At 38.5% G+C, this 20363-nt stretch overlaps 2 protein-coding genes across 4 annotated transcripts in view; both read left to right on the forward strand.

The window, feature by feature from the left end:
• The window catches only part of si:dkey-1b17.5, a 38901-nt gene that overhangs the window by 8593 nt on the left and 9945 nt on the right, over positions 1-20363 (forward strand). Inside the window, exons 1-2 of one of the 3 annotated variants that reach the window (XM_073936150.1) lie at positions 16403-16498; positions 20122-20231. In XM_073936150.1, coding sequence (XP_073792251.1) covers positions 20177-20231 — 55 coding nt within the window. In that variant the 5' untranslated portion in view covers positions 16403-16498; positions 20122-20176. Of the gene's footprint in view, positions 1-16402; positions 16499-17914; positions 18384-20121; positions 20232-20363 lie in introns of those variants that run through there. The other 2 variants (NM_001386860.1, XM_068216197.2) reach the window with 2 other exon arrangements.
• Positions 18-17177, forward strand: LOC100329627 (uncharacterized). The gene is made up of 8 exons (XM_073936757.1): positions 18-68; positions 3321-3430; positions 3551-3916; positions 5589-5991; positions 10191-10335; positions 10892-10985; positions 11174-11542; positions 14510-17177. The coding sequence occupies exons 2-8, from the start codon at positions 3376-3378 to the stop codon at positions 15352-15354; spliced, it is 2277 nt and encodes a 758-aa protein (XP_073792858.1). The 5' UTR covers positions 18-68; positions 3321-3375; the 3' UTR covers positions 15355-17177.

The following is a 20363-nucleotide window of genomic DNA, read 5'->3' on the forward strand; positions in this document are numbered from 1 at the left end:
CGTTTTGATGATCCGTTGCGCCCGCCTCCACTGACGCGTTCATTCAGCGTCGAGTCTTCAGAGCTGAGGTGAGTCTTTGACGCTTTTTCTCGTGTTTACACAACAATAAAACACACTTTACAGTTTATTAAAGCGACAATCTGCGACTAGTTTCTGCATTGAGTTCACCTCTATCTGTGTGTCTGCTGACCAAAACAATACAGCAGGCAGAGAGGAGCTCTGAGAGGACAATATGAGTGAATGTGTTTGAGTTTCTCTGCTAGCATGAATTTCCCTCGTTTGTGTTTGTTATATCGCAATGTGTGATTTGTGAGGGGGAACAATGGGAATTGACTATGTAAGTAAGTGAGGCTTGCTGCAGAAAACATTCAATTAATAGTTTGTGGTGCGTTTTAATATTCACGGGTTGTTGAGATTTAACAGTCTCTCCACACCGACGTGCTAGTGCTAACAATCTAATTACTTTATTGGTATGAATACTTAGTGAAAACCTAGATGGTGATGCTCTTTACTTTTTAAACTTAGTTCTCAGTTTCTGTTCATAGCATAAAATATATTCTTGTATATCTGCTGTTAATCCTGAATGGCTGTTTAACCCATATGTACTGTGATTTTGAGTCTTTAATTAGCCATACCCTTCTCTGTTTCAGCTAGCAGAATGATTTGTGTTGACCAGTAATATTTTCAGAAAATGCTTTGAATTAAAACAAAGTCTCAACAATACACTCTGGACAAATATACTAGCCTTTTGTTATGTTAGGGATGAAAACATCCACTAAAGTAGACTGCTGAAAAATGCATCAGCCTCAATTAACCTCAGTCCTAGGGTCCGTTCTTCGTACGTGGATTACTCAGTTAGCTGGATTTGGATATTGACGATTTGACACGATCCAGGATTGTTTCGTTCTTCAAAGCTGATCCGAGAGTAGTTGTCATAGCAACAGTTCTGCTAGGTCAACCCTGATCGGGAGCAGGTTCAATTCATATAAACAGGATTAGATCGGCTCAGTTCAAGCAAAGATAATACAGAAAGTATGTTCCTAATTCTGATATTTTCTTACAGAAGTAGTTATATACACTTGGAAAAATGGTACATATTTTTTACTATATATATAAAGTTATAATTATTAATAAAATAAAGTTATACATATTAATAAAACTTATGCAATCTGCACCCTCGAAATGAAAGTACAAAGACTGCCACCTGGTGGTGCAAAGAGAAAACATATTGATATGAACTTTTTAGATCGCTTTGGTACAAATTGTGTATAATAGGAATGCAATATGTCACTTTTTTTAAAAGCAATATATGCAGTCATAATCATGTTTTGATAGTTAATATGCCAGTGTTTTGATGCTTCACAAAAGTTGCAGACGCCTTTACCAATATGAAAATGCTTTTGTAAACAACCAGTTATTCTTTACACCGATCAAAAAACGGCTACTAAAATAAAGAAAATCTTTTCTAAATGTATAACTAAATACATTGCTTTGCATTGAAATACATGAGGATACACTTGACAAATGAAAGTGTAAAGCCTGCAGCTCACAACAAATGTGAAAGGTTATCGCGTGTCATATTTAACAAACCGTTTACTGCTAATTTGATGTAATTTTGCTCACATGGATAATTGAATATTAATCAGATGATGTCATTACGTTTCTGTGCCGTCAGCCAATCGTTGCATTGCTGATCATGATTTCGAGGATCGATAGATCTGTCCTTCACAACACACGCAGCGATCTCAGATCAGTTCATCCAGACATTTTAATCTGATTCATGAACTTGTTTGAAGAACCAAATTAGCAAGAGATCAGTTATCAAGATTAAAAGATCCAGGATCTGCCAAATCATCTTAGATCATTTAAGCGAGGTACGAAGAACGGACCCCTGGTCGAAACTACTTGATTGTTTAGAAAATTTCAGGATTTTAACTATTTAATTGCCAAATTCATAAATGATGTCACTGATTTGGTGAGCAAAAATACAAAATGACGTATTTTTAATATATAAGGTAATTGTGGATTGGATTTTTTTTGTACCTTTTATTAAAGTCTTGTACATGTGACGCAAAACATTGCCTTTGATGCATTGTTTTTGATCCATTTTCTGTTTTTTTCCCCTTAATTTACTGTTGATGGCTGTTTTTGCTCCAGGGACTTTTATTATAACCACATTTTTTTTATTACAAAGCCATGACACCATATAAAATCAGGGTATATTTCATCCATTTCATATCCGTTTTCAAACAAAAAAACAAAACGGTCATTTTTCGGCTTTTCTTTTGCTCAAAAAAAAAAAAAAAAAAACTTTTGGATCAATTATTGTTTTTTAATGTAGGGCCTGAAAATGGATAAACAACTTTAAAATTCATTATACACATGTAGGCTGGAATCTGAACTTACATAATAGTCTATCATTTTAAGATTTTTTTAAGACCCTGAGAAAAACTAAAGCTTTTTTCCACATTTGAACACAATATATTTTATTTTGAGAAACATTCATAATATGTTGGAGCAGTGAACATTTCAGGCTGAATAATTCAAATAATTAATTGACTTCTGCTGTTTTTATCCGTTTCAAAAACACAATTTTCTTTACAATTTTAAAATGGCATCTTTGTATATTTTTTTCTAGTGGAGATACTGTTGTCCTAAAAAAAAAAAAGTAAATAAAAAATCTTACACATACCTTATTAACGGTTTAACAGAAAAGTTTGGCGTTTTTAAAACTTTGACTTTTCTAAACCACGGTATACCTTGAAAACGGTTATCGTCCCGTGCCTAGTCCACAACTACTTTTAATATTGAAAATATGTCGTATTGTGTGTGTGTTTTTTTCACAGAATCAGACACATCATTTATGAATTTGGCAATTAAAGAGTTAAAGTCCTGTAATTTTCTAAGCATTTTAATCATTTTGATCAGGACTGAGGTTTATTACCAGATTTATGCAACAAAAAAAAAATTGAAAAATATATTTATCTGATGCATTTTTACAGCAGTTAATTTAGTGTTGAACATAACAAAAGGGTAGTAAACTTGAACAGTGCACAAGGGTTAATGAGTGTTTACAGTCTGAGGCTCACCCTTATTATCAGAGCTGCTGAAATCCTCTTTATTTCATGTCAGTAGTTCCTGTTTTCCTCTCATTAACTAAACTGATGTCCTGAGAGCTACAATTTTGCCACATTAGGTTAATTTTGCTGGTGTCAGCTGACTTGAGCAAATTAAATAATCACATAATGTCACCTACAAGATCCAATTAATTTCCTCAATCAGTGTAGATGAATCACATTTCTCTGTTTGTTCTCCTGAAGCTCTGCCGCCATCAGTGAAAGACAAAGACAGAGTTTATTGAAGGACAGTGAGAAGATGAGTGATCCAGAACCCTGCAGAATTAAACAGGAAGAGACTGAAGAACTAATAGGTTTGTGTTCATTCATTACTCTTCAATAATGAGAGTGAACAACAGTACCACACACCATTTGATCCTAAAATATGTATTAATAAAGTTCGGGAAGGTTTAATCAAATCATTTAATTTTCAGGTGTGCGTGTGAAGGAGGAGAGTGAAGAACTGAGTGAGGATGAGGAGAAACATCAAATCAAAAGTGAAACTGAAACTCACACAAACGGTGAACAGAGTGTTCCGGTGAACCAAACAGCCGTGAAAAAATTCACCTGCACTCAGTGTGGAAAGAGCTTTGGCTACAAAACCACTTACCAGCATCACTTGAAGATCCACACTGGAGAGAAGCCGTACGAGTGTTCATACTGCGACATGAGATTCATACGGCCTTCAGATCTGAAAACCCATGAGCGGACTCACACCGGAGAGAAACCGTATCAGTGCACTTTTTGCGGGAAGAGATTCTCACGATTGTATTCTCTACAATTACACCTTCAAAAAAAGAGTAAGTCATCTAAAGCGGTGTTTTCCAACCCTGTTCCCAAAGGCACGCCAGTAGTACACATTTTTCAACTTTTCCTAATCAAACACACAAGCTTAAACAATAGAGAAAATGTTTAGTTTGGTGTGACAGGGTTGGGAACAACAATATAAATATCCAACCTTTGGAGGTCATATTATTTAGGATAATTACGGGGCTCTATTTTAACGATATAAGCGCAAAGTCTAAAGCGTGTGGCACAAAACATTAAGGATGTGTCCGAATCCACTTTTGCTATTTTAAGGACAGAAAAATACGCTCTGGACCCCAGCGCACGGTCTAACAGGGTTGAGCTTATTCTCTTAATGAGTTATGGGTGTGAAACTATTACCTATTATGCATGAGTGCTGCTGTTTGAAGAAAGTGAAGCAGATACAGTCAATTTAAAAAAATGTTGTAAAATACTCACTGGCCACTTTATTAGGTACACCTTACTAATATCGGGTTGAACCCCTTTTGCCTTCAGCCTGCCTTAATCCTTCAGGGCATAAATTCAACATGGCACTGGAAATATTCCTCAGAGATTTTGCTCCATATTGATATGATGGCATCACACAGTTGCTGCAGATTTGTCGGCTGCACATCCATGATGCCAATCTCACATTCCACCACATCCCAAAGCTGCTCTATTGGATTGAGCTCTGATGACTGTGGAGGCCATTTGAGCACAGTGAACTCTGTCATTGTTAAGACACCAGTCTGAGATGTTTGGCACTTTATGACATGGTGTGTTATCCTGCTGGAAGATGGAGACACTGTGCTCATAAAGGGATGGACATGGTCAGCAGCAATACTCAGGTAGGCTGTGGTGTTGATGCTCAATTGGTACTAATGGACCCAAAGAAAATCTCCCCCACACCATTACACCACCACCACCAGCCTGAACCGCTGATACAAGGCAGGATGATCCATGCTTTCATGTTGTTGAGGCCAAATTCTGACCCGACCATCTGAATGTGTCAGCAGAAATGGAGACTCATCAGAGCAGGCAACGTTTCTCCACCGTTTTGGTGAACCTGTGTGATTTATAGCCCGGTGTGGTCTTCTGCTGCTGTAGCCCATCCGCCTCAAAGTTGGACGTGTTGTTTGTTCAGAGATGCTCTTCTGCAGACTTTGGTTGTAACGACAGTTGATTCAAGTCACTGGCTGATTAGAAATTTACGTAAACGAGCAGTTACAAAGGTGTACCTAATAAAGTGGCCAGTGAATGTAGAAATTTATTTCTGCAAATGAGAAAAATATCGAAATATTTGGATTGGTAAGGAAAAGTTTAAGATTACAGTTTAAATTCCACTATGAATGTACTCTGAAGGCGGTGAGCAGATGGCAAAATCACTTTATATTATTTTGTAAAATGATAAATAGTTATTCCAGTGCATATTTGGTTAAATCATTCGACCAAGTGCAACATGAAGTTTTAGTTTCAGCCTAGAAATGTAATCTTGGTGCGTCTTATACATCATAAGCGCTTGGTTTTCTGACACCATTGTGAATCATTTTAGGTGTTTCAATAATCGGTGCAGAATCACAAGATATTGTTTGATACTTGATGATATCAAGGCATTTTTGTAGATACCTAAAAAAATTGAATTCGATACCCAAATTAAAACGTTGCTTATGTTTGCTTATTTTCCAGAAATGCTGGTGAAGGAGAGTGAACCCATGAAGGTCCACGATAGTGTCGAGCCAAAGAAGTCATTTTCATGCTTCGTGTGTGGAAAAACGTTTGCGTATCAACAAAACTTACTAAAACACGAGACCACTCACAACGGAGAGCAAGAGTGCTCGCACTGCAACAAGACATTTAGTACGTTAAGTGGCCTGAAAAGTCACGAGAAGATCCACACTGGTGAAAAGAAGCATGTGTGCTCGCAGTGCGGGAAGAGTTTCACTAGAGCTACACACTTGGAGCAGCACATGAGGATCCACACCGGGGAGAAACCGTACAAGTGCTCACACTGCGACAAGAGATTCAATCATTCAGGGCATCAGAGAACACACGAGAAGACTCACTCTAAAAAAGGAGAGGTCGTCGCCCCGTAATAAACACATGAAGATCCACACGGGAGAGAAACATTTTTGAGTGCTCCAGATCTGAAGAGCCATCTGAGAGTGTGAAATTTGGTTGGACGGTGCTACAAGGGGAAAACGGAGACATCTGAAAACGAAGGCGGGGCCTGCCGACATTCGCCTCTCTGATTGGGTCTTTTCCCTCAATATTAAGTTAGCTACACACAGTTCAGTCCTCCATCCTCTCCGTATAAGTTCAGACTTCGCAAGTTTGATGTGGAAAACAGACTCGCGAGTGTACTTTATAACGTCATTCACATCACCCTGGCTATGCTGTTTCACTGTCTTAACAATAAAATGAAAACCTGATGTGAGGAGCTGCCTACTTTCATTTTGATATTAGCAACTTAACAGACAGCAGAAATGTTGAGGCGTCGTGTAGCTGCTTAATATGAGTGTTACATCCTATGATGTATTTAGGTAATAAGTTGTTGGTGTGAGGGGCAGCTTATTGCTCTCCCCTTTTGTTTTATTAATCTCTCTCTCTCTCATTGAGCAGCGTTCCAAACCAGCCGCACCTGTTTTCAATCAGAGCCAATCGGATCGTTTGCTGTTGATAGAGCTTCCAGGCTTTATAAAGAGGCAGAGCGGCAAAGCACGGAGAGAGTCCCTGTTTTCCCTATCCCAGTGATTATAGTGCGATATTTAGAACTGTGAACTTGTGAATCTTGTGAGATTATAGCGTAAATAAGTGACGTGTAACTTTATGTGAAAAGTAAGCCGAGTGCTGATTAATTTTGGCTTTATCCTTTAAGTTTCCTCCTGTTTCTGGATTTAGCCAGGTTGTGGGGTAAGAGCATTGTAATTGATTTTTTTATATATATATATATATATATATATATATATATATATATATATATATATATATATATATATATATATATATATATATATATATATATATATATATTAGGAAATCTAGAACTTTTTGTCAATTTAGGAAGCTTTTGTTTTGTTTGTTATTTTGACCTTACCCTCTCATAATGATTCTGGCTAGGAGAATTGTCATTTAAGTATCTCTTTGTTTTTGTTTACCCTTTCTGGAAATGTAAAAATATATTGAATTTTGTTAAACGGTGAATAAAAGAAAATATTTTTCTTTTGAAATTTCTTTTCAGAGTTTTTTTTATCATTATTTCTGAAGTGAAAGGATGCTGGGATAGAGAAAAAGGAGATTCTCCACGCACATTATTAAATATTAATTTATTATTAATTCGATCCAATTAAAAATTTGATATATATATATATATATATATATATATATATATATATATATATATATATATATATTTATTTATTTATTTTTTATTTATTTATTTTTTTATCCTAATTACATTTTTTTTTTGTTACTTTTTGTCTCCGTACCCCTAGAAAAGGGATTAAAATGTAACAATTGGGGGCTCGTCCTTTGCGTTCGTCTGTAAATTAATCAGCATTTTTTTCTTTAAACTCACTTTTTTTTTGAACAGCAAAACAACTATTTGGTGAGTACATCTTTTCTCTTCTTGATTACTGGCTGTTTTCGGTTTTTTGGGAAAGAGAATAGAGAGTAGTGAATAACTTAAAAGATTATTATTAATATCATTTACTCTTGCGCCTACGACTGAAGTCTTTTAACAGGTGTAGAAAGAAAGATCTATTTTTGATTGCGGATTTCTTTTGAGTTGACGTGCCTAGAGAGGCAACTAAACATGTGATCAAAAATGAGTTTTATGAGAAATTGGTAAATGAAGGGATTTTGCCAAGACAAACTGATGAGGGTGAGGGGGTGGAGAAGTAAGAAGTCGCAGCTGCTATTAATGTTGAGGATGTGGAACAATTTGACTCTGTTACTTTACAAGGCCCTAGGTTAGCAATAAGACTGAAAGAATTAGACCTGTTAATAAAAAAAAACAGGAATGTGAAGCTCAAATGATTAAACTGAAAGTTATTGAAGCAGAGACTGATAGAGATGTTAAACTTCAAAAGCTAGCTTTAGATGCCCAGCTGGCCGCGGCGAGACCAGTTCCTTCTCCGAGAACCAAAATTTCAGTTTCTTCTCCGGTAGTTGCTAGTCCCTTGCTGGGAGGAAATAATCAGTTGTCTGCGGATATTCCGTTCGATCCCAGTAAATACATTAAACTAGTACCGTCGTTCAGAGAACCGGAAGTAGATATTGTCATCTTCATGCATATTTTAAACAAAACTGAGCGAAAATACGAAACAAAGCCTCTCTTTCAGTTTTAATAATCAGTAATGGCCATTTTAAAAGCATAACGTACAATAAGTTTATACAATAGAGAAAATAACGGCAAGCAATCAGTCAATTGTGCAGAATCGGTGTCCGCGGTTACATTAATTAAGATATCAACTTAACTTGCGCTCAGCCTAAACATGTTACCTGAGAACAAGTAATAGATTCAAAAGACCAACGTCAGGGAATATGTCATTAGATATAGACAACAATATAAATTAAATATCACGTTTTACAAATATAGTGAGATTAGATCCAGTGGGAGATTCTTGATGAACACTCCGACCGACGTGCACAGCTCTCGTATGGGTATGTGCTCTAAGCACACTGCGGCGCATCCCAGAGTGTGTGTGTGTGTGTGGTCAAGAGATGTGCGTTTTCTCTATTTTAATGTAGACGGAGAGTTGTTCAGAAGCGCTGGGTGAAACGCGGACCGTTTTCATTCTAAAACGCCGTTTTAAAACTAAAACGCACTAAACGGGTCTTAGAGTTGGGCTGTGGTCACACTGCATTTTTCACCCCTGACACTTCCATTCATACGCACGCTAATGTCGCAGACTTAAAACTCAAGCTCGTGCGAGAAGTTATGCAGTTTGCTGCATTGGAAGGTTCAAGCTTGGTGAACTCTGACCTGCAAAATCACATTACATGACTGCGTGAGACCAACCGAGGATCAAAACATGACCTCTCTGGATGGAAATTTTAAATATGGACCATTGTCGTAATTTGACTTCTTATCAATTAGAAATTATCAGACAGGAGGTTTCGAATATCAGAAAATAGACTTTATTCTCCATAATAAAGTCGAGAAAGAGCAGAGCAGACCCCAGAGCATTCTGAAGTCTCTCCTGGACACTTCCTTTCTTTGGTTCTCTCTTTCCAAAGTCTCTCCTGCTCCTTCTAAAGTCTTAAAAAAATCTTTATACAGGTTATTTTGACACACCCCTAGGTGTCTCATTTTAACTTTTAACCATTTTAGGATAGGTTTACTGATTTTGACACGTGTGCCTTAGAGCAAGGAGGTCGCTGGTTCGAGCCTCGGCTGGGTCAGTTGGCATTTCTGTGTGGAGTTTGCATGTTTCCCCCTGTTCGTGAGGGTTTCCTCCAGGTGCAACGGTTTCCCCTACAGCACAGGTGTCAAACTCAGTTCCAAAAGGGCCGCAGCTCTGCACAGTTTAGTTCCAACCCTAAGTAAACACACCTGATCAAACTAGTTGAGTCCTTCAGGCTTGTTTGAAACCTACAGGTAAGTGTGTTGGAGCAGGGTTGGAGCTTAACTGTGCAGGGCCTCGGCCCTCGAGGAATTGAGTTTGACACCCCTGCCCTTCAGTCTAAAGCAGGGGTGGGCAAACACGGTCCTGGAGGGCCGGTGTCCTGCACAGTTTAGCTCCAACTCTAATCAAGCTCTCCTGCTTATAAATTTCTAGTGATTTTGAAAACACTGATTACCATGTTTAGGTGTGTTTGATTAGTGTTGGAGCAAAACTGTGCAGGACACCGGCCCTCCAGGACCGAGTTTGCCCACCCCTGGTCTGAAGACATGCGCTATAGGGGAATTGAGTGAGATAAATTGGCCGGAGTGTATGGGTGTCAGTGATGGGATGCAGCTGGAAGGGCATCATGCTGGATAAGTTGGGAGTTCATTCCGCTCTGGCGACCCTGGATTAATAAAGGCACTAAGCCGAAAATAAAATTAATGAATGAATAAACAGCTGACCATTATGCTAAAACAAGTGATCTGTTGTTTCATTATCATCACAAAAAATACATTTATTAGACTCAAATCTCTCACTTACGATTGTTAAATGAACTTCTTTAGTTTTTGGTGACGGGAAACTTTGAATATTTAGTTCTAAGTATGTGGATGGTATCTTTAGTGAGTTTACGTGAAATTGAGTTTCTATAAACCACTAGAGGATAAATAATGTTGTTAAATAAATTTCTAATCTTGGCCTTTTGTTTACATTATCAATTGTTTTGGCCGGTCAGTATAATTTGGCGCGTTTTGCGCTTGCGCTCGCCTTGCCCTGATGACGTCAGCGCTGACGCGTTCATTCAGCGTCGAGTCTTCAGAGCTGAGGTGAGTCGTTTTCGCTTTTTCTCGTGTTTACACAACAATAAAACACACTTTACAGCTTATTAAAGCGACAATCTGCGACTAGTTTCTGCATTGAGTTCACCTCTATCTGTGTGTCTGCTGACCAAAACAATACAGCAGGCAGAGAGGAGCTCTGAGAGGACAATATGAGTGAATTATATATGCTAACGTTTTTCCCCACGTTTCTATTCGTTATAGCAAATTATGATCTGTGAATGGAAGTTTGCAGCAGATATGCACTTTACGCTGCTCTTTTTATAGTTCTGATTTCCCAGTTTCTAGATGTGCTACTGCTAACAATCTAAATGCTTTATTTGTATGAATACTTGCTTTTCACATTATATGTTGACATAGATGCCAAAAATCAATTGTAATTGTGTTGTCCTGCAAAACACCCAGTATTAAGCAAACTGATCTAATGACTGTTCAATGAGTGGTTTAGTCTGAGGCTCATCAATATTATCAGAGCTGCTGAAATCCTCTTTATTTCATGTTAATAGTTCCTGTTTTCCCCTGTTCATTATACTGATGTCTTCAGATCCACATATTGCCAAGTTTTTTGGAGGATGGTGAGAAGATGAGTGATCCAGAACCCTGCAGAATTAAACAGGAAGAGACTGAAGAACTAATAGGTTTGTGTTCATTCATTACTCTTCAATAATGAGGCTGAAGAACAGTGAGGTTGTTAATAGATGTGCTTAGAGATTGATTCTCTGTGAGGCACGGCTTTGAAATGCTCCACTTCAAGTAAAGGCATACAAGATAAGAGTTGAAAGCTTTGTTTACATTAATCTTATGGTGCTATTGACTTACTTTTCAGATGTGATGGTGAAGGAGGAGAGTGAAGAACTGAGTGAAGATGAGGAGAAACATCATGTCAAGAGGGAAGAAGACACTCAATCGGACACTGAACATGATGTTTCAGCGAACCAAACGGCTTCAAATGCTTTGACCTGCGTTCAGTGTGGAAAGACTTTCGGGAGCAAGTACAATCTCAAGAGTCACATGAGGATCCACACTGGAGAGAAACCGTACAAGTGCTCACACTGCGAGAAGAGATTCAGTCATTCAGGACAAAAGAAATCACACGAGAGGATGCACACCGGAGAGAGACCCTATTACTGCACCGCTTGTGGGAAGAGTTTCGCTTATTTAAATTGTCTACAAATACACACACAGAAAATTCACGGTAAGTAGATCCATCTAAACATCATGCACTTGCAGGTCATTTTATTTATATATATATATATATATATATATATATATATATATATACATACAAAGGGTATTGACGATCATAGGGTCAGCTGTTTCGGTTAGTTTGTGTAATGCATGCTTCAGTCAATTATGTGTTTACTCTTAGTTACGTCTATTTCATTAATAAGACATTTAAGTTTTCAGCATTTTGTTAGGGCTGCTCGATTGAGGGAAAAATCATAATCACGATTATTCTAAACGATTACTGTTAAAGTCAAAATTATTAACTCTCCTGAGAATGTTTTTTTTTTTTTAATAAATATTTCCCAAATGATGTTTAACAGAGCAAGGAATTTTAACAGTATTTCCTATAATATTTTTTCTTCTGGAGAAAAGCTTTTTTATTTTATTTCAGCTAGAATAAAAGCAGGTTTAAATATTTTGAAACTTATTTTAAGGTCAATATTATTAGCCCCTTCAGGCAATATATATTTTTTTATTGTCTGCAGAAGAAACTACTGTTATACAATGACTTTCCTAATTATCCTAATTAAGCCTTTGAATCTCAATGCTTGTATTTTGAAAAACATCTAGTCAAATATTATGTGCTGTCATCATAGAAAAGATCAAATAAATTAGTTGTGACCGTACGTTCACACCGAAAGCGGTGAGAGCGTCAAAGTAACCGGAAGTCATTCATTTTCAATGAAAGCTGGCGACGAGGAGCAGCGCGGCATGTCTTCGCCAGTGTTGGCGTCGAAAAGAGTTGAAATCATGTCAACTTTATGGTAATGAGCTATGACGCGGTTCAGCGGCAAGCAATCAGAATGTAGAAGTCCACCGCTTGATCAGAGTTCAGAGAACACAGACCTGTGAACTTTGGTTCCGACCACAGTTGTTCCCAAAGGTTTGATGATTGCGGTCGCCAGATTTACAATGTTTTCTTATAGGAACATGCATTAAATAAGTTACTGGCGAGTTACTAATGTTCATTAATGTTATATAAAGTTATATTAAAGCGGGAAACTCACGCGATGTGACGGTACAAAACAGCATTGCTGCTTCAGGATATTTACGACATATGGACACATATTGGATAAATAGAGCAAAGCCACACCACACGCAACTTGATCTTCCATTGTTATATGAATTTGATAAGAAGTGCGCAACATTTTCACGCTAGAAACATGTTTTATGCATGAATGTATCTTATATGCTGCAACGGCTCCTTTAAATACAAGATCAATGTAGCGAGTTTTGACGCTCTCGCCACCGGAGCTGAAGGCAGACATCGTTGTCGCCAGGGTAGCCAGAGCAACCTTGGACGCTCTCGCCGCTTTCGGTGTGAACGTACGGTTAGAAATGAGTTATTAAATCTGTTATGTTTAGAAATGTGTTGCAAACAAATCTTCTTTCCATTAAACAGAAATTGGGGGGAAAGGGTTGCTAATATTCAGGAGGGCTAATAATTCTGACTTCAACTGTATACAGTGCTTTACATGAACAAGACTAAAAATAAACAAGCATAAGCAAAAAGAACAACAACGAATGAAAATGATTAAAAGCAGATTCAAATGTGGTAATCTCTAAAGGCCGGTGCACACCAAGGTGTTTTTTGCTCACGTTTTCCGTCAACGTTTAACGCCTTGTAACTAAATAAAGGGCGTCAATGTGATTGTGCACACCAACACGCAAAACGCCAGGTGCAAAAGCATAAGTTTTTGCATGTGAACAAAAGTGCCGATTTGATTGGTGGAGAAGGTTTTGACGCCGCGCGTCAAAACCTTCTCCACCAATCAAATCGCCACTTTTGTTCACATGCACGGAGCTGCTGAAGTTACCGTAAACAGCTCTTGGAGGCGCTCAAGCGCAAAACTGTCAATGTGAGCGCACATTGAAGAAGACGCCCAGAGGCGATATGAACGTGGAGCTGCTTATTGCACTGGTAAACAATAATCATTTCTTCATCGCTAGAGCTGGAGCTGCTGCTTGAACCATCCATGCTTGTTCGGGTCACCAGTAACTTTATAAACAAACGTGTGAACTTCCACTCCTCCTCTTCTTCTGTGTTATAAGCCGGTGTCAGAAGCTTAAAGTTGTGTAGCGCCATCTAACGTCAAAAAAATGCCAGTGAAAAGCGCTTGGGTTTGAACACTTAAAAACGTCTCGTAAAATGCTGACGATAAACGCAAACTAAAAACGTCCCCGAGTGTAGGAGCCTTAACACAACAATGTGTCAATAATTTATATCTAAGGCTGCTTTCACACCTGTGAACAGATTCAGTTGTTCTGAAACAGAGATTACAATTGTTACATTGTTGCTCTTTGCTCTTGGAGCGGTTCGCTTTCACACTACAAAGTTTCTAATCGGACCAAAAGAGCTAAAAGAAGTCACGTGTGAGTAAACTCTCCTCACATTGGTCAGAGTGTCAGGGTTTATTTTGCAGCGTCCTGCTAAGCTGTCAGGAGAGGTGGTGATTGACAGGGTGCACGCGCGACGTGTCTGAGGAGAGATGCGGTGGGAAAGGTGCGCGACGATGCCTATTTGAGGACCGGGAGGGAGACTTGAGATTACCGGGAGATCATCACTCATTTGCGGGCATCCGGAGACTCGCGAAACTTCCCGCCATACTCATAATTCTCTCTTCATATAAGCCTATTACATATCCATAAAACACTGTGATATAACCGCGCTCGGATCGTATCGCTTTCTCACTGCAATCGAACCGCTCCAGGGTTCGTTTCAATCGAGCCGAGACCACCTCATTCAAGCGATCTCGGAGCGATTACTTTGGCGCGGAACAGAGCGCGATTGCCCTGTTCACATATGCCAAACGAACCGCGCTAACTGGGCAAACGAGACACGTTCCGAAACAAAAGTGTAGGTGTGAAAGCACCCTAAAAGGTACTGAATTCAAATCTGAGCCCTAATTAAAATGTAGCTTCATTTAATTTTCAGACCTGACTGTGAAGAGGAAGAAAAACCCAAGTGAAGGATCGAGTGAAGCCATGAAGGACCACAATAGTGTTGATGCAAAGAAGCCCAATTCGTGCTCATGGTGTGGAAAGAGTTTTACACTTCAACAAAATCTAAGAAAGCACGAGAGAGTTCACACTGGAGAGAGACCCTACACGTGTTCACACTGCGACAAGAGATTCATCTACTTGGGAAATATGAAAAGACATGAGATGACTCACACCGGAGAGAAACCGTACCAGTGTTCACACTGCGAGATGAGATTTAGTCTGCTGAACAACATGAAGAGACACGAGATGATCCACACTGGAGAGAAACCGTTCACATGTACTCGGTGTCGGAAGAGTTTCAGACAGTCGTCCTCCCTTCATCAACACATGAAGATCCACACTGGAGATAGACCGTACAAGTGTGTTCAGTGCTGCAAAACGTTTTTTAAGGATTCGCAGCTGAAGAAGCATCTCAGGGTGCATGCAAACGAGCAGCCGTACTCGTGCTTTGAGTGTGGAAAGAGTTTTGCGCATCAACAACTTTTAACAAAACATCAGAAGATCCATAATAGTGTGAGAAAATACGCGTGCTTCGCGTGCGAGAAGACTTTTATTAAAGCTGGAGACTTGAAACGACACCACAGGATCCACACCGGGGAGAAACCGTACAAGTGTTCACACTGCGACAAGAGATTCAGCCAGTCAGGACAGCTGAAATTACATGACCGGATCCACACCGGAGAGAAGACGCACAATTGTGATCAATGCCGCGAGACTTTTTTGAGCGCTTCAGAGCTGAGGGAGCATCTTAGTCTTCATACAAATGAAAATGCTTAATTTGGAAATTTGGTTGGATGGCGGAGCAAGATAAAGCAAGATGCAGCACTACAAAGAGGTCAGGTTTTGATCTTATAGCGGTCTCACAGATTCACCAAGCTTGAACTTTCCAATACAGTGACATGATAAATATTCTGGTCTGGTGAATGTGCATGCATATGAACAGAAGTCGTCAACGGGGCGAAAAGTGCAGTGTGACCACAGCTTGTGTATTGTTCAAATGGACTCTTCTTTCGTTATGTTCATGGCTGCTTTTGTCCCATTGACTTCCATCATAACAACAAGTCTTGACAGTATGTAATCATGCATTCTTCATTGTTGGTGGTTTTCCCTGTAGGGAAGAAATAACATTTCAGTTGGCAGCAATAACCCTTAAGATAGGCCTTTGCAAAATAAGGGTCTGTTTTTTATATGGAGTACATACCAGTCTGAGATGGTTCGTGCTTTATGAAGATGGATACACTGTGGCCATAAAGGATGGACATGGTCAGCAACAATTGGTACTTTGGTCCTTGCTTTCATGTTGTTGATGCCAAATTCTGACCCGAGCATCCGAATGTGTCAGCAGAAATGGAGACTCATCAGAGCAGGCAACGTTTCTCCAATCTTCTATTGTCCAGTTTTGGTGAGCCTGTGTGAATTGTAGCCTCAGTTTCCTGTTCTTAGCTGACAGGAGCGGCACCCGGTGTGCTCTTCTGCTGCTGTAGCCCATCCGCCTCAAGGTTGGACGTGTTGTGTGTTCAGAGATGCTCTTCTGCAGAGCTCGGTTGTAACGAGTGCTTATTTGAGTTACTGTTGCCTTTCTATCAGCTGGAACCAGTCTGGCCATTCTCCTCTGGCATCATCAACAAGGCATTTGCGCCCACAGAACTGCCGCTCACTGGATATTTCCTCTTTGTCGCAGCATTCTCTGTAAACCCTAGAGATGATTGTGCGTAAAAATCCTAGTAGATCAGCAGTTTCTGAAATACTCAGAACAGCCAGTCTGGCACCATCAACCATGCCACATTTAAAGTCACTTAAATCCCCTTTCTTCCCCATTCTGATGCTCGCTTTGAACTGCATCGAGGTGCTGCCATGTGATTGGCTGATTAGACATTTGTGTTTACGAGCAGTTGGACAGGTGTACCTAATAAAGTGGCCGGTGAGTGTAAATTTTATATAACTCCATATACAAGCCAAACTATTTGGTTAACAAATTATTGTTTTATTATTGTTTGCTTTTTCAATATTGTTATAATCTTGTGACTGTGGGGATTCAAGCGATACTTGTTTTTATGAGTATGAGATAAGATAATTGCTCCATTTCTAGGTCTGCATAACTCCATGTAAACGCCAGAAGCTACAATTTATTTTGCACTGCAATTGATGATCAGCAGCAAAAATTACACATTTGATCTCTTCCCTGCAGGGAAAACCACCAGCAATCAAGAATGCATGATGCTGTCATGGCTTTGCAATCCAAACAATGTGATTTAGAGTTATAATGGAAGTCAATGGGCCAAAAACAGCCTCTAACATAACGAAAGGAGAGTACATTTGCCAAAGCATTTATCAAAGCATTTTCCCAAAATATGTCCCAAAATAAGATTTGTCACCAAAAATCATTCCATTTGCTGAGACGCAGAGAAAATTGTGGACAAATTAAACTCAAAATCACCCCACGGTGGATGAAAATCATCCCCAACAGCACACAAGGGATAAACAACATTTCTGAAAACTCTGATTTGTCTTCACTTACATCAGCTTCCGCTGATAAATTTGTATATATTCATGAATTCCAATGGTTTGTAAATAATAAAATTTTCAATCCAGCTTCAAAATCTCAGATGCTCTCATAATAATGTCCAACTGAAAAACCTTGAAAGGGTTTAGTGGCACAGCGTTTAACAACAGACAATTTTTGGTTGCTATGATTCGGAATCCATGACAGAAAGGTAATACTAGTATCTAATTTTGAATGGAGATCATTGAATATAGAAATGCCGTCACCATTAATTTAACCTTTTCCTTTGTTGTTTAGTCATTGTAAAGGTAGCCTACCACTGATTTGGACGGCTGGGTGAAAATGGCAGTGACTAGTGCTATTTTACTCTGTTATGAACTCTCAGATACCAGAAAAATCTAATTACGCCAGTAGTTATTTGTAGAATGTTCATATGAATATCCATCACCTGTATTTCTGTTAAGATGTTAACTTATTAAGCTGTTCAACGTACAAACTGTACCAGCCCTGCTGAAAAAAAACAGCTTAAACCAGCCTAGGCTGTTTGGCTGGTTTTAGTTGGTCGACCAACCTGGTTTTAGAGGGGGTTTTGGCCACTTCCAAGCTGGTTTCCAGCCATTTCCAGCCTGGTCAGGCTGGAAAATGACCATCTAGAACCAGCTTGAGCAGCCTGGCTTAAGCTGGACATAGCTGGTTTTGGCTGGGCTCCCAGCCTGGCTAGGCTGGTCAAGCTGGTTTCAGTTAGCAATCTCCCAGCCTGACCAGCTACGACCAGGCTGGAAATAGTTGGAAACCAGCCTGGAAATGGCCGAAACCCCTCTAAAACCAGCCTGGTTGACCAGCTAAAACCAGCCAATGATCCTAGGCTGGTTTAAGCTGTTTTTGTCAGTAGGTTGTTAAGGATAGAGAAGTTACTCTCTGGAAAGTCTAAAGTTTGTTTAAATATAGTCATTAACTATAAATACCAACCATAATACGTTTGTTTTTCATAATAATTATTTGCTTCAAGCTGTCTTTTTTATGTATTTTTATTATTCTTACATTTTGTTAGCTGTTTTTACTGGTTATACTTAAGGAAACTATATATCTGTCAGCCATGAAGTATTTAATTTGCTTTTTAATTATGTTCAGTGCATTTTTAAAAACATTTTGTGCTCAATTTCACCTCATATATATGATCTAGATGAATTTTAGTTCACATTAGTAATTGTTTTTTTCTCGTAAATTGTATTTATTTATCCCGCCTTGCCGTGATGACGTCAACGCTGACGCGTTCATTCAGCGTCGAGTCTTCAGAGCTGAGGTGAGTCGTTGACGCTTTTTCTCGTGTTTATACAACAATAAAACACACTTTACAGTTTATTAAAGCGACAATCTGCGACTAGTTTCTGCATTGAGTTCACCTCTATCTGTGTGTCTGCTGACCAAAACAATACAGCAGGCAGAGAGGAGCTCTGAGAGGAAAACATGAGCTTAACGTAGTGTTTGAGTTTTGGTGGTGTGTTTACGTTTTTCCATGCTTGTGTTAGTTATATTTTCAAGTATGATCTTTGTATTTGAATAGTGAATCTACTGCAGCAGAAACATCCAATGACAGAGAAAACTTTTGTAATTAAAAGTTTAAAGTCCGCGAGAACCGGAAGCTGCCCTTTTTGCAAGACCGTTATGACGCGATTAACCGTCATCAGCATATTAAATAAATTCTTAAACTTTAGCTTTAAGATTTAATAAAAAATTAATGTATGAACGTTTATGCATTTGCATAAGGTTGTTTCCCAGTGATGTGTTGCAGCTGGAAGGGTATCCGCTGCATAAAACTTATACTGGATAAGTTGGTGGTTCATTCCGCTGTGGTGACCCCAGATTATTAAGGGACTAAAACAAAAAGAAAATAAATGAATGTTTTATCGTAACATCTTTTGCATCAAATTGCAAAAAAAAACAAATGTTCTTGCTCTGAATGTTTTGATAACACCATAGTGTTTTTTATTATGAGTGTTTTATTTTATGAGTAATTCCATGCAAATGTCAACCTTGCCATGAATAAAATTAAGTTTTCACCAAAATACGAAAACTGATTCTAAGTTTTTTTTATGTAAGCAAGTTTTTTTAGTACTTTAGAAATACTTGAAAATATCTCTGTCAATGTTTTCAAACTATTTGATCTATTTGATTTACCCAAGTCACACAAGTGGTAATTTCACATCGGTCACATCCTTAACAGAGATGTCACATTCATAACGAAACTTTTTTTTTTCTCATAAATGCAAAAATATAAAATAAAATCAATCATGTTTGTTTATAGAGAGCCAACTCGTATCCTTTTGATTAGCATTGTTTCTTCTGAGTTGTGCAGTTTATTCCACAGAATTTCTACAAAGTATGTTGTGTACTGCAAACTTGCATACTCATTTGGTCACATCCATGACGCAAGTTTATTTCCCTCATTTAAAGTACAAAACATAACTTTGCAATCATAACTTAGCAATCATAACTTTGCGGTTAGTCGTTCTGTTAAATATAAACAGGAGTTTTAATATAATGTTAACATATAATTTCTCTGTGAATTAATGGTTTCAATTTGTACTGCAAATGTCACGTCCATAACACTGGAAATGCTCTATTTTTATTATTTCGGCAATTAGTAGAATTGTAAAAAAATGTATTTGTTGTACTCTCCCATTCATTGTGCTCTAAGCTTACCCAACTATGGGCTATGTACGCTACTGATAAACCCGGAAATGTGAAAAGGGTTCACACAGTTGTTGCTAGATCATGATAAACCCAATTGTCATAATACTGTAGAGATATTAATCATTGTTAAACAGTGTTACATAAATGATGCTATAGTGATGTGTGTATCCGCAGAGTGTCTTATCTAGACTTAACAGGTTCTTATAGCTGCAGCTGGTCAAGTCTAGATAGGATACAGTTGCTAACAGTTAGCCCCGCTCAGTACTTCAGACAAGCAATTGTTCACCACAAAGATATAACCTCAATCAGTGTAAATGAATCAGATTTCTCTGTTTCTCCTCCTGAAGCTCTGCCACCATCAGTGAAAGACAAATACAGAGTTTATTGAAGGACAGTGAGAAGATGAGTGATCCAGAACCCTGCACAATTAAACAGGAAGAGACTGAAGAACTAATAGGTTTGTGTTTATTCATTACTCTTCAATAACAGATGATATTCAGCTTGCCTCCAAATTTCTACACAATGTTGTAAGATTTTGCCAATTACATGCATGTTCAATAAGAAAAGGTCTGGAGAGGGTTTTCTTTAA

This window comes from Danio rerio, chromosome 22 (genome assembly GCF_049306965.1).
Source record: "Danio rerio strain Tuebingen ecotype United States chromosome 22, GRCz12tu, whole genome shotgun sequence".
Taxonomy (NCBI): Eukaryota; Metazoa; Chordata; class Actinopteri; order Cypriniformes; family Danionidae; genus Danio; species Danio rerio.